The sequence below is a fragment of the Gymnoscopelus microlampas genome (genome assembly GCF_963454915.1).
Source record: "Gymnoscopelus microlampas genome assembly, chromosome: 6".
NCBI classification, from domain to species: Eukaryota; Metazoa; Chordata; class Actinopteri; order Myctophiformes; family Myctophidae; genus Gymnoscopelus; species Gymnoscopelus microlampas.
The window spans coordinates 25,731,410-25,746,375 of record NC_139943.1 but is presented as its reverse complement, the minus strand read 5'-3'; the positions used below and the strand labels follow the sequence as shown (position 1 = coordinate 25,746,375).

Genomic DNA, 14,966 nt, shown 5'->3' with positions numbered 1-14,966 from the left:
TGAGGACTCCCGTAATGTCTTGTATGTCACCCCTCTCTCTGACCTAGGTTTCCTGTGTCTCTACACTGACCTATATAAATAAAGCAGATAAAATGCCAAAAGAAAATGGGTCCAATCAGTGTGAAAAGTTTAGCCGTCCTTTTTTGGCCCAGGAACAACCTTTACATAATGTTTTGTGCAAATCCGATCATACTGCTGGAAATGTACTGGTACAGGTCAGGATAGGAATTTCACTTGTCGTGTGTGCGTGTGCGTGTGGGTGACTGCGCGTGTGGGTGACTGCGCGTGTGTGTGTGTGTGTGTGTGTGTGTGTGTGTGTGTGTGTGTGTGTGTGTGTGTGTGTGTGTGTGTGTGTGTGTGTGTGTGTGTGTGTGTGTGTGTGTGTGTGCGCGTGTGCGCGTGTGTGTGCACTAGGTATGCACACAATGCTGAGTGATGCTATGACAGCAGTTGGCAACATCTTTAATACTGTCAGTATTCTCACTGCTTGGATTTCTGGATTCCAGAGATAAAAATGGAGTCATTGTTAAGGCCATTTATTGTTGTAACCTGCTGACTTTCTGCAAAATACACAGCACAGATTCTTACCTTAGTCAGAGGAACTGATGTACTACAGAAGTACATTCATTAATTAAGCAGGCCTGTTGTAGTTTATATTTTCTTTTTTTCAGATGGTATAGTTAATAATAATAATAATAATAATAATAATAATAAGTGTAATAATAATAATATTAATGATAGAGGTGTGTTTTAGAGCATGCATACTTTATTTGGAGTGAATGCTTGACAGAAAGGTCCGTTAAATTTGTAAGTACTACTAGCAAACCAAATAATAGGTGGTTTCTATGGTCAAGGGCAAGTCAAAGAATGTTCACTGTGAATGTTCAGGGCCCTATTTTCGCCGGTGCGTTACCCATTATTCCCTAAACTTCTTTGCCATTTTTTACTATTTTTAAAAACATTTTCAAATAGTTCAAATAGCCAATCTACAAGCTCACAATGTGTCGATGTAGATCGGCTAGTTGAACTATTTGAAAATGTTTTTAAAAATAGTTTTAAAAAAGGGCAAAAAGTTTAGGGATAATGGGTAAGGCACCGGCAAAAATTGGGCCTTCAGGGTCTAGAGAGTAATGTTGGTGTTTTGGACCAAAAATATCTACAAGGTCAACGCCTCTCAGTGCGACACAATGTGAGCTTGTAGATCGGCTATTTTAGGGCACGACATGACTCGCAACCAAGTATAAATCACACTTAATTATTTTTTTACTATTAACAGTCCTTCACGCTAACAGTCCTTCAAGTAGTTGAATGTTGCAGCATATGGTTTTAAGTTTTGGCTTCTAACTGTTAACACTGTAGGTATAGTAACCAAGACTATATGATTCTAAAGAGCATTCTATGTGGGATTAATTTGCCCCGATTTTTTTTTTCAATCTATTGTCTTTGGCATGAGTACAGCCACACAAAAGAAAACACAAATCTTACATGGCAAATCTTACATTTTTTATTCAGAACAAGGTTGATTTTTAGCCCTGATTATGGGCATCGACCTGTATGAATGATTAATCAATGATATGAATAGTGAAATACTCGCCGGCGAGTTTTGCATTGTTTAATGAATAGTGAAATACCTGCCGGTGAGTTTTGCATTGTTTATTCGCATTGCACTAAAGTGAACTAACCCTAGCAGTAGATTAGAATGCAGCCCTTTTGTCTTGTCATGCCTTTTTTGTTTTCTTTTTGTATGTACCCTTGTTTGTATGTTTGTTTTTTGATTTCAATAAAACATAAGTGAAAAAACTACATGGAATCACTTCACAAAGTGAGTCCTTTGATATCATCGGCAACAACAGCATCAACCAAGGATTGATATCTAACTGATTATCTGCACCCCCCCCTCTCACACACACACACACACACACACACACACACACACACACACACACACACACACACACACACATACACACACACACACACAAAAACCTTAGGCTTGTTTTGTTGTTTGTTTTTCTGTAAACAAGCACATGTGTGTAGAACACACAGGTGCATGAATACATACATACACGCACACACTGCCCCCTCTTACTGGTTTGGTTTGGTCTGTGGTTTATCTATCTTTAGCTCTCTCCTGCCATCTTGTGGACACTAGTGTCATGGCAGACATACTGTGTGTCTTGAGTGGCTTAACAGGTATGTTTCACTAGCTCCAGTACAGCAACATATACCTGTACTGTACGTCAGACTTAAATGTGTGTTTTCCTGCCAGGACCTGGTGGACTGGCGCAAACCCCTGGCATGGCAGGTGGGCTACCTGGGAGAGAAATATGACACATGGGTCCACCAGCCTGTTGATCGGCCAATTAGACTCTTCGGAAACCCCTTTCTGGAGGCCAGCACTAAGACTTCCTGGTAAGATGGGAACTCAAAAGACAGAAGCCCTTCGGCAAGGCAGCAGCATACCTAATGTACACATTTGGATACATTTTGTGTACTCTCTGTTTTCTCTGTCCCCATCACTGTCTCTCTGTGACTCTCTCTCTCTCTCTCTCTCTCTCTCTCTCTCTCTCTCTCTCTCTCTCTCTCTCCCCCCCCCCCCCTCTCTCTCTCTCTCTCTCTCTCTCTCTCTCTCTCTCTCTCTCTCTCTCTCTCTCTCTCTCTCTCTCTCCCTCTTTCATTCTCTCTCTAGGTACTGGGTGCCAGTAGTGTGGCTTCCTATTGCGTTTTATTTTAGCTGGCAGTGCTTTTCAACTGTAGCACAGGAAACCACAAGGCTGAGCCTCACCTCAGGTAGCACACACACACACACACACACACACACACACACACACACACATTTGCTTTCATGATCTCTGCACTGTGCAGTATATGTGCATGCATTTGAATGTGCACGTGTGCATGTCTTCCCAGACTACTCCGTCCAGATCCCTGCATACAGTTTCCTCCTGCTGTTCTTCGCGGGCTGGTTTCTGTGGTCGTTCATCGAGTACTGCATCCATCGTTTTGTCTTCCACATGAAACCCCCCGCCCACAATTACTACCTCATCACCATACACTTCCTGCTGCATGGACAGCACCATAAGGTACGTGCGTACCACACGTCCTATTGCCTATGTGCCTGGGCACTCTGGTGTGCCGTGAGACAAGTCCAGGTGTGCCTTGGGGTTTTGTGAAAACCACACATTGTTATTGCAATATACTGTATGTATAAACTATACAAAAAGTTATGAATTATTTTTTCAGAGGCAACTTCTATATCATAAAAAGGTATATATTAACCACTTCAAACCTGCCTTCACTACAGTATCTTGGGCATGTCATTACAGCCCAAACTTTTACATTTTGTTTATCTATTTGTAAATAAATAAACAAAATGTAAAAGTTTGGCAATTTTCAAAAATTGTCATGAAAAAAACCCATCAAAACAGTGCGTTGTGAGCTTGTAGATCTGATATATTCACTATGAATCTAAAATATTAGATTTTGACTTGCCCTCTGGTGTGCCTTTTGCGCAAAAAGTTAGAAAACCACTGTTGTATTCCATACTAATTCCTCCACTCTGTGGTTTTAATTTGAACAATACCATGTCAACCCTCACTCATTGCTTGAGTAGCTTATACCAGTGTCCTCGACATAACACTGGATTTGTCGTTCTCTCCCCTGGTATCTCCTCTCTACAGTCTCCATTTGACGGCTCTCGGCTGGTCTTCCCACCTGGTCTGGCTTCCATTGTCGTGGGAGCTTTCTATTACACCCTCCAGAAAACACTCCCAGAGGACCTGGGAATGCCCGTGTTTGTCGGGGGGCTGTGTGGCTACGTGGTGTACGATATGATCCACTACTACCTTCATTATGGCTCACCAAAGAGAGGCTCGTACATGTACAGCCTGAAGGCGTACCATGTCAAACACCACTTTGAGCATCAGAGGGCAGGTGAGGAAGCTGTGCAAGACTGAAATGGCAAATGAAAGCGATGGATAGAACAAAACGGAGAAACCTGTAACTTATGTCTGCATCTGTGGGTGTGTGGCACCATATACAGTGGGTCTGGCACCATATACAGTACACTACAGTAAATGAAATTGCAAGGTCAAAATATTTTATAAATCCATATTGCACTAAGCCTACAAATAATTTACTTTAACTTTGTCACAAGCATCCCTCTAGATAAAGCGTAGAACAAGCTAGGAGAGACGCTTCTCGCTCATAGTGTTGCACAAGGGAAAGAGCGTTCAGCCTGTGCATTATGCACTGTCTCTAAAACATTTTAAAGAGTAAATTAGAAATTAGGAAAATAGTCGATAACTGTTCAACACATTTACTGAAGATATGAGAGAGTCGTTATCTCTCTACATATACCTCCATTGTTACTATTCACACACACAGTAAAAATCCTCAATATCCATTTGAATGTACAAATGGAATCAAATGGACCCTTTTGTTCCATTTGCACTGTTTATCGTTCTGACTGACCTGTCTGCTATTAGTCTGTGTGCTCATCCTCCTGTATGTGTTCCTACTTGCCTTGTTTGTCCGTCTCTTTAACTGGTCTCTTTTGTGTTGCTCTATGCAGGGTTTGGAATTACCACCACGTTCTGGGACCATCCCTTCAATACAGTCATCCCTGATGAGAAATTCTAGAACAGAAATGTTTCTCCTGGAGGAACACATGACTTGAATCAACAACTACCCTATGTACCAGCCCACATGCCATAGTAACCCTGGCACAAAAACAAACAAAAACATATCACATTATGCAGCTGAATCTCCGATATCAAAGCAAAGTGATACATTTCTGACACCTTATAAGCATCACCCACTGATTCTATAGCCAACGTCTCTTTCCACAAAGTAGTGGAATGTCTTCATGTGACCTCTGTTCTACAATGTTTTTACTGGTGGGAGCACTTTCCTATTGCAGATACTTTTTTAAATCTCTTCATAGTGTAAAATTATCAATTATAACCTGGTAGCCAATCAGAGCAAGAGATCATGTCAGAGATGGGACCTGGGTCATGGAGGAAAACAGAGGGCTACACACAGATACGCACGCACGCACGCACGCACGCACGCACGCACACACACGCGCACCCACTTTGAGGTGTGAGCTGAGGAAAGGATGAGTTCCCAGATATATTTTACTGAACTCAACAACAGCTGTGTTTAGAATAGATTGTGTAGTGTCCAAAAGTCTCTTATTGTCCCAGCTCCTGTTTTTTTCACTGGCCACTAAACTAGCTTGCAATGCTGCTACAACACAAATTGCTTCAAAAGCAGGAGTGTAACATCCTACAGAAGGTTTATTCGCTGTTTATTCGCTGATGTCTCATAAAGAAACTGTGTTTCTACAGAAACACAGACGATATTTAAGATATTGGCTTCAGATATTTGGATGGACTGAGGGGCATTTCATAACTTATATTTAAACGTGCGTGTCATCTTGGACAATTTTGATTATAACCTGTGAGATGACATCATTAAGGCATGTCTCAGGTATTCTAAATGTTTGAAGCCACTTTTGGAAATGTATATTTATATATTTTTTCAAGCCTGTTGATATACTATATATTTCCTTTTAATCCTTCTATCTAGAAACTACTGATAGCTTAGATTAACTGTAAATATTTCTTACTTTAATCTTTTTCATTCTTTTGTCGATATATTCCAACAAAGATTTTCAAAGAGCAGATTTTATAAAAACAAAAAAGGATTTACAGGTGAGGAGATTTGACTTCTCGCTGTGATTACACAGGGCTCTGTGATGATTAACTGCTTTTGTAACAGTTACACAGAGAGAATGATGGATAGAGAAACATATGGATGGATGGATGGATGGATGTACTATGTATGTATGGATGGATGGATGAATGGATAGATGCAGCTAAAAATGGATGAAGGCATTACAGGGGCAGAGCTGAAGGTATGAAGCCGGCCTATCAGACTTCCTGCTGCAGGGATCTCAATGCTGATGACCGTATAGTCATCTCATTTTTATAATTACGCTACCGTAGGATAAGGGTACTTACTGTATGAGGTGGCCCTGCAGATCCCCACAGGATGACGATCAATTAGGCATCTGACTGTACAGCAGGAGGTCCTGATAAAGGCTGGCGGATCCTCAGACACTCTTAACATTCGTTGAAGTGATTAAGCTCACTAAACCTTATTAAAACTGCAGATGTAGAATTCTATGAACTTCTACCGCCTTCTGCCAATGTGCTCGCTTGAATAGAACCCTGAGACTATTTATACGTACATTGTTTTGTACGTACGTAAGAAATGGGCAAAATTTGTGTTTCATAATTTGAAACTTAAATTTAAGTTGATTCGATCAATGTTCCACTGCACTGACAATCTACAGCACCATAGAAATAAGTCTACTTTTGTATCTGTCTACACTTAAAAATTCACCAAGTAATGTTCCAGATACAGACAACAATTTATCCATCTGTATCTACCTAATAAAACAAGTTCTAAATGGGTTTAAGGGGCTCCAAATGTGCTGGGTTGGGCTCATAACTACTAATTTAACACCAAATGAGTAATAATAAATGGCTTGGGTATCACTAGAGGTAAAACCATAATGTGCTTGTACTACACAATGCAGTTTCACAAGCCATTACAACAGTCAATATTTTGTCTAATTTACATCAAGTCATGAAGTAATGTGTTAAGGTGATGAAGGTGACAATAATGAAGCATAATGAAAAACGTATTGTGATGGCTGCTTTGCAAAGAAAAATGTTTCCGGCTGTTGGAAGGAAAAAGTGCATACAGATCTTATTTATGAATATTTATCTGAAAGAAATTAAACAATGCAACGCCTTGCTTTGATTCTGATATGTGAAAATTTCTATTTGCAGCATACAGTAAGTTATGCAGCGTAAATAATGTTGACAAAATTTGTTTACCACAATATATTTTTAACCTTTATTTTGGAATTATAAATGTCTATGCAAATGTATTTGTAAATAAATGTTGGTCTATTTCTGAAATGCTGGTGTTTGTTCCCCTTTTCTTAATTCTTCTTTCACGGATCCTGAGTTGCTTTTAGCCTGCCAAGGCAGTCAGTCTTCCTCCCAGAATTCACACAACCAAACTTACATGACAAGAAGCAATGTACGGAAAATCATATAAAAACCCACATCTAAACAAAAACATGATGTCCTTTGAAAAACCAACACATGATTTGTTTAATGATGACACACACACACACACGTGTGCGTAACTGGTGACTGTTCACAGTTACATGAGTTGAACGGAGCATTTTGTGTACATCGAAGACAAAACATATTTAGTCTATCTCAGTACTTGAGTCAAAATAGACTACTACTGGTCAAATATTACTCAACTACAAGTGAAAAGGTGCCTTATCATGGTCAGTATCATGTCAGTATCATGTCGCTCTCTCAAGACAGATTCAGCTAACAACAGAATCAGCCAGCACCACTGCCCTAAACATGTAGTGCTGTTGTTGGTAGGAATAAACACAGAAGCACACGGGAGGAAGTGGACTAAGAAAGGAGAGGAGCCAAATCGAGTTCCTGTTTCTACACAAAAAAAGGAGGTGGTGCACAGGCAAAAACAGAAAGAGTGGGTTAAGTTTTACTTCCGGTCGCGAAAAGCAACCGGAAACTAATGCTATTGGCTGAAAGGGCAGCGAGGGCGGGCCTTCACTCAGTAAGCCCTAGAAGCATACCCTACTTTAACCTAATAGTTAATAATTAATCATTTATTAGACGCATATAACTAAACTAGTGATTGAAAACATAAAATGTTTACTACGGTAATACTGTACAATTAAAGGATGAGTTCACCCAAAAAATGACTTATTTTCTATCAATTGCACACCCTATGAAGCCTTGAATCCATGGATTATTTTTTGTTTTTGTCGCATTCCTAAACTAATAATTTGATTCCCGTCTCCTACCGGCTAATGTATCCGGTAGGAGACACAAAGTAGATTATTTGTGTCTCCTACCGGAAATACACACAGTCATCAAATTATTGTCTTAGGAATGCCACCTTTGAACCCTGCATTTATCTTATTTTGTACTAATTTGTATAATGTATTTAAAAAATCCTTAAATGTTACTAATGTTACTGTTTTAACAAATGTTTTTCAAAAATGTGTATCAAAAGAATGCTGACATGACTGGGCTGGATGCATAAACTGTTTATATAGTGAACTTCATGATTCAAATGTAACACAAATGTGTAATCCTGTTTTTTCTGTCTGCAATTGATTTGTCCACGCCCTACGGTAACCATGGTAATGACCTTGAGTAGTGATCCTCAGCACCTGAGCTGAGGTGATCAAGCACCCTATAAAAGCAGTGTATTTGTCTGTGACCCACTATTATAGCACTGACGAAGGTCCTGGGAGGACAGAAACGTTTGCTTTTTAATCCACTGAGCACCGAGCACATTATGGGCATCTAAAAATAAAGAAAATGTTTTTTCTTTAAGTCTTGTCTAAGGAGTTTTTCCTCAACCTCCATGCAGTGAGCGAGTCTCCTTCAGTCAGTTTACCTTTATGTTTTTCGAGACCACCGCACCTGCAGCTAATCTTCACCAAAAGGACAAAAAAAAGGCACAACAGTTCTCCTGTTCCTTAGGAATGCCACAAAAACAAAAATAAATCCATGAAATCAAGGCTTCATGGGGTGTGTAATTGATAGAAAATAAGTCATTTTTTGGGTGAACTCCTCCTTTAAGTGTCAAGTCCGCCCAAAACCTCATTCACTTGAATGGAGTGTAAATGCTTCTGCAGCCAGCAGGAGGGGAAATAGTGACATCTGCTGGGCCATTAATGGGAACTGCACTCTTTAAAAGAATCACTACATTTCTGGGCTTCAAGTTCAAACCCAGCTGACATTTCTTGCCTGGGTGAGTCATGATGGGGACGTGGGGCAGTAGGACCTGGGGCTGCTGCAGTAGCGTTCATGGAGGAAGCAGCAGCAAGGGAGGAGCCTGGATGTAAACCAAACAGTCCCTCCACACCCTGTTAGCCCGGGGAAGTTTCACCGCATTCCTGCCATAAACACACTTTCAGAGACAGAGATTCACACAAACACACAGACAGGAGAAGTGGATCACACACTCGTGCAAGGTACGTGCATGCATTTGGAGTCTAGTTTCTGTTTCCTTGTCAGATAAAGTATGTAGAATTAACTCTTCTCTTTATTTCTGTTGATCCCATGCAGTGGGTGTGGACCTGCTGACCAACTGCAGATCAGAATAGTATCATCATCATCATCATCATCATCATCACTCCATTAGGTAGGCTACTGTGTTTCCTGAGTCATGCTCTCTTTCTCTTTCTCTCTCACTTTCTTACCCCTCCTCTCACCATAAGCTGCATAACTCAAGCAGGATTAGGCTCAAGTCTTAAGTCCATACCACTTTTGCATTCCCTTCCCTTCGAACTTCGTATTCACACTACCTCTGTCTGTCAGTCAATGCAGCACTCTCTCTGTCTGTCTCATCTCTGTTCAGCTGTGATGTGTTGTCAGAGGAAGTAGAGCGGCTGTTGTTGTGTAGTGCTTTAGTAACTACCACTGTTTCCTCTCAACATTACACACAGTACTAGGCTTCAGTATTGTCTCTGCCCTCCTGTCTGCCTATATGCAATGTTCTGCTATTTGCCATCATGCAACTCTGTCCCTTCATTTGGATACCCACTAATGTGTGACCATAGATGGCAATGTAGAAGTCACATCTCTGATACAGTATATTACAGCATATTACAGTAGTCAAATGTATGTCTGCTCAAATATCAGTTATCTAACTACTCTAGTAGCAATACATGGTCATGGTGATATAAAATGTAATGGCATGCAATATACCATATAAAATGATACAATCAAGACTGTACTGTACATACTGTACTCAACTATGAAAACAAATGACTACTATAAAATGTCTGCTACACTATCTGGTGGAAGAGTATACATACAACTCATGTTTGGAGGTACTGCGTGCAAATAGTCACCTGTTAATAAACAGGGAGATATGAGGTTTGCCAACAAAACTGTCATTGTTGGTCATAAGCTTAATAGTCCGTTCCAACATGATTATAAAACACCTGCCAACTAAATTAACACGTAACCACCATTCCATGGATTGTGTGAAGAACATAACAGAGTAGGGTATCGTGAAGTAGAATAGTAGTGAGAATACAATAAAATACTTAATACATTTTCTTATTCATGCCAAATGTAATTATGCTTTTTTTTAATTATAAACACACCTTTGGTCACCTTTTGAATGATATTTTTGGGTTTGCATTGTTCACATTTTACTCTCTTTTCTTTTTTAAGAAACTCCTTCTTGGCCTGAGCAAGAGTTTAATAATAGTTTAATAATAGTTAGTGTGATCAGTCCATAAATATTTCTTTGAAGCTATGTTCCCATTTTCCCCTCACTATCGCTCGATCAGTCAGGACACCAAACAGATATAGGACCCAAATGCACAGGAGGCAATGTACAAAGTTCAACAGTCTTTATTGAAGACTGCTGTTCTGAGGGGGCAGGCTGCGTGGCGCCTGGTCCAAGAGGGGTAAAGCTTAGCCTTAGCCTGTGGGTCCAGTCCTGGTTCAAAACACTGGGGATCTGTCCTAACAGGCTGAAGTACAAAGGCGTTAGGCAAAGGTAAAATCCAGATACAGGTAGGGGTCAAAAACAGGCCGAATAACAGGTATAAACTTCTGGTCAAAACGTGCTAGACTAGGGGCAAACTGGTCTGATCAGCAGGTAGAGAAAAGTGGCATGAGTGAGGCAATACATTCTGTGGCTACTCAGTGGAAACAGGTGTGGAAGTGGGCACAGGTGTGTGTGAGTTAGCCTGGCATGGCTAGCTCACTGTTCGTCTAGTTTCCAGGCCATGTGTAAGCTCCTGTGGGCGTGGGGTGACACCATCCACCATACTTTCACTGGTTTTATTTTTTATTTTGTCATAGCCTTAGTCTTGACAGAAATGTATACACTCTTGTAGTATAGATAGACTACATTTGCTAAATATATACATTTTTTTCATTATTATTCTTTCCTTTTTAACTCCACTCCTCCATTTCCTCTTAATAGCCTCATCATGACCTCGATTGAAGGTGATGGTGGTGACTCAACACAGAAGAGGCAGAGTCCAGGAGAAAAGGCTCTGGGTGGAGTGAGACTTGGGTCAGGTTGGACCCAGGTCACTTGCCCTTGCTGTGAGTCAGATCAGGTTGAACCGTTAGCTCTGGTGCAGCTGGGAGGATGGGTCCAAGAAGGGACCAAGAAGTGGCTCATCAAACTTATTGAAGCTTCAGTGAAGGATGGAGGTGAGAAATTATGTAATAGAGGATATGCGCATGCTTAAAGTGAATGGCACATCGAGTGGCAAAGCGAGTGGCAAAGCAACATGCAAAGTGAGTTTAACATTGTTTAGTGTTGTTTAATGCAATCAGATATGACTTTTCTGTTTGGATGCATGGGCTGTCAAGGCCAGAAAGTATTTTTTTGACACTCAGTAGGCATTCCTGCATAACTTCCGGGTTTGATGATGATGTCACACGCATATCCTCTATAATGACTATGTACCTTATCATCGAGCGTCACTACACACACGCACACGCACACGCACAATCTTCTCTTCTCTCCTCTCTGCCGCCATTCCACCTGTTATCACCCATCCCTCTACCTGCCTTAACCCCCCTAGGTGCTGCATTACTGGCCCACCCTGGTGAAGATGCTGGTGGGGACATCATCGTAGTCTCTGCTCCTCGCTGTACATTGCTGCGTGCCACTGAGGAGCTGGGGCTGTGTAAGACCTACCGTAATGGAGACATGGCCGCCTTCTCCTGTCACGACAGAGACAACTTTACAGATGCTGGTAAAGGGACTTTGAACTTGGTCTGAGTCATTTATTGCTGGTTTCTGCTGGTAAGGGAAATTAGCGAAACCTAACTGGGCCATATAGTTTATGGTTTAAAATAATCTACTTTTCCTGTATAGTTACCACGCAAAGTGGCTAGAGTTGCCATTTGAAAATGTTACAAAATGTCCCCCTTAAAATATTATCATGTGGATATTTGAAAGATTTGAGGGACTATTACATTTGCAAACCATTCTTTTATACCTGGGAAAATATTATACAGTGTGTGTATCCAAATAGTCCGCTGTTATTAAACACGTAGATCAGTTATAACGTTTTCCAACAAAACTGTGTCATTGTTGTTCATCTCTATGAGGTTAACAGTCTATAATGTGTATGTTAGATGACCTGCAGGTGTTCCTGACCCTGGCAGAACGGCAGTACATAGTGAAGTATGAACTAGAAGGTCTGCGAGCACAGAGGGACCTGAGGATACCTGGACTGTCTGACAGGCTCACCCTGCAATGCCGAGACAGCATCTGTGAGTCTGGACCTTTGGCATGCTGGTAGATTACAAACTGCTTGCATTTTCCCATCCAAATCTTAATTAGACATGCAGATGAAGAAGAAGTAGGCATGCCATACAGCAACAAATATTTTATTTTTTGTTTCCCTAATTGGACACATGTTTGAGTATACTGTACTGTATACTGTATATACTGTACAAATTCCTATTTGGGTTTCTCTACTGTCATTACTTGCTTAGCTCAGCAGTTCTCTCTTATCTCCATTCAGTCAGGACATTGTTATTCCTAGCACTACCACCCACCCACTGTCATGTGCATTTGTATACACGCGAGTTGAGTGCACATTTGTTATTGTGCTTGTGGGTGTGTATTTTATTGAGGCCCTTGTGGGAATGACCCTGTGTAGATGCATATAACTCTATGTTTTAGCTGCCTTTACACTTATTCAGTTCTAGCTCTAGTTCTAGTTCTTCTGCACGGCTCTACAGTACGAGTATTTCTCTTCCATTTGTCCCTAAGAATAGATATGTACGAACCGTATAAATGATTTATCACCCGGCCAGCCCCATGCCTTTTTGCATGCAATCCCAAAACAATAATTGTCATCGGTTTGGATAGTTGTAAGTACTTATATTGCCTCTGGACAGCACATGCCAGAGAGGGAGGAAGATGGAGAGAGGCAGAGAGTGAGTGTGTCTGTGTGAGAGAGCAAGAGAGAGAGAGAGAGAGAGAAGAAGAAGCGCTACTTATTTTGTACAGTATGTAGAGTGCACTCATGAAAGAATGTCATGATTGAGAAGATGACAGACATCCTTTTATTCGTAATATATAGCTCCATAATGAGTTTTGTACCCTGTATCCATCGTTTCAAATCACAGCATTGGCCTAACTGTATACTAGGTTCTGACCTACATGTTGTCTTAAAATTGTATTTCAGGGCAGAAGCTGCAGAAGGCAGGTGTAATAGTGGATGTGTGGCCCCTCCATGACCAAGACAAACTGAAGGCCCTCAGAAAGGCCTGGTACACATCAAATCAGCTTGCACAGCCACTGGGTAAGAGGAACATACATACACACACACACACACACACACACGCGTGCACACACACACACACAGTTTTGTAAAATATTGATGGGTGGGTGCATGTTGACCAATGACAGGCGCTTAGATAAACTATCTGTGCTTCTCTGTTTATTCAGATGCGGTCCAGGCGTATTTCGGAGGCACCGTGGCATTCTACTTCAGCTTCCTGGATTTCTACACCTGGTCTCTCCTGCCTCCAGCCATACTAGGCCTAGCACTCACTTACTTCTCAGGTACTGTACGTGTGTCTGTATTTCTGTACTTGTGCTATTGTGCATCATGGCTGGTCTTTGTGTTTTACCGAGACATTTTACATCATAGGACCAAAAAAACAACATGATCATCAATGAATAGCCAGAAGAGGAAGCTGACATGTACAGCGGTCAACATGCCATCAAGTCATCACATGACAGATTGACATGCAGAATAGGTTAACACAGTGGTTCTTCAACCACTGAGGATGGCCAGTGAGGATATTGCAAGTGGGCCCCCCAATAACTGGCAAAAGATTTAATGATAATATAACATTAATAATAGTTTAAAAAACATCATTTTTTTCCATTTCCATTTAATGTACACTACACGTATGTTACATTACATTACATTACATTACAGTCATTTAGCAGACGCTTTTATCCAAAGCGACTTACAATAAGTGCAATCAACATAGGTAGGGAACGAAAACTACTAATCACCAGAGGTTTTAAGTGCATTTTCTGCAAAAACAAGCAACCAAGAGTATACCTAGCGCTAAGGTAAAAGTGCAATATATCAGCTACCTATTTCCTTAAACAGATGAGACAAAATAACTAAATCAAATGAGCTAAGACAAATAATTGTATTGACTAAACAAGATCCAATAAACAATACAACAAAAAACAAGCATTCGTACAACTAGTTAACAACAAGTAGGCCAGGCAAAGAGGAAGGGTAGTGTTTCCTGAAGAGGTGGGTTTTCAGCCTGCGGCGAAAGATGGGCAGTGACTCTGCTGTCCTGACATCAGTGGGAAGTTCATGTTAGTCCCATTGATCCAAGGTGGAACACAATCAGTTCATTGATCATTAAAATAAACATGCTCTGAAAATGCAGACGGCCCACTCATCAGATGGTTGGGCCATGAACGCTTTAGAGATTTTGAAGTGGGCCCTAATCCAGAAAAGGTTGAGAACCAGTGGATTAACATGTACTGTATGTATGCTATTCAAACGTCATTCAGTGGGTGTCCAGAAGGAGGCGTTGGAGTCCTTCTCTGGGTCAGGGCAGACCAGCAGCGATGATGACTCAGCTTCGCTCACTGTCAGCGGCCACATGATCCAGGCTGTCTTCAGCATGCTGTGGTCCACCGTCGTCATGGAGATGTGGAAGCGGCGGAGCTCCTCGCTCTCCTACCGCTGGGGGTCTCTGCACCTCGCCGAGCGCTTCACCGAGCCCCGCCCCGGCTTCCATGGCGACCTAGGGGTCAACCCCGTTACTGGCCGCGTGGAGCCGCTTTTCCCCGAC

The 14,966-nt window shown here is 41.3% G+C and overlaps 2 protein-coding genes across 3 annotated transcripts in view; both read left to right on the top strand.

Moving 5' to 3' along the window:
• Positions 1-6,995, top strand: part of fa2h (fatty acid 2-hydroxylase) — a 35,354-nt gene extending 28,359 nt beyond the window's left edge. The window contains exons 3-7 of the mRNA XM_084059371.1: positions 2,270-2,412; positions 2,690-2,790; positions 2,911-3,083; positions 3,681-3,933; positions 4,574-6,995. Of these exons, the coding sequence (XP_083915497.1) occupies positions 2,270-2,412; positions 2,690-2,790; positions 2,911-3,083; positions 3,681-3,933; positions 4,574-4,641 (738 nt within the window). The 3' untranslated portion in view covers positions 4,642-6,995. The remainder of the gene's footprint in view (positions 1-2,269; positions 2,413-2,689; positions 2,791-2,910; positions 3,084-3,680; positions 3,934-4,573) is intronic.
• A 2,011-nt stretch (positions 6,996-9,006) lies between these two features.
• Positions 9,007-14,966, top strand: part of ano10b (anoctamin 10b) — a 10,353-nt gene continuing 4,393 nt past the window's right edge. For both annotated transcript variants that reach the window (XM_084059762.1, XM_084059761.1), the window contains exons 1-8: positions 9,007-9,112; positions 9,207-9,282; positions 11,086-11,321; positions 11,699-11,872; positions 12,258-12,395; positions 13,319-13,435; positions 13,582-13,698; positions 14,683-14,966. The exon at positions 14,683-14,966 is cut by the window's right edge and continues 58 nt beyond it. In XM_084059762.1, the coding sequence (XP_083915888.1) occupies positions 11,093-11,321; positions 11,699-11,872; positions 12,258-12,395; positions 13,319-13,435; positions 13,582-13,698; positions 14,683-14,966 (1,059 nt within the window). In that variant the 5' untranslated portion in view covers positions 9,007-9,112; positions 9,207-9,282; positions 11,086-11,092. The remainder of the gene's footprint in view (positions 9,113-9,206; positions 9,283-11,085; positions 11,322-11,698; positions 11,873-12,257; positions 12,396-13,318; positions 13,436-13,581; positions 13,699-14,682) is intronic.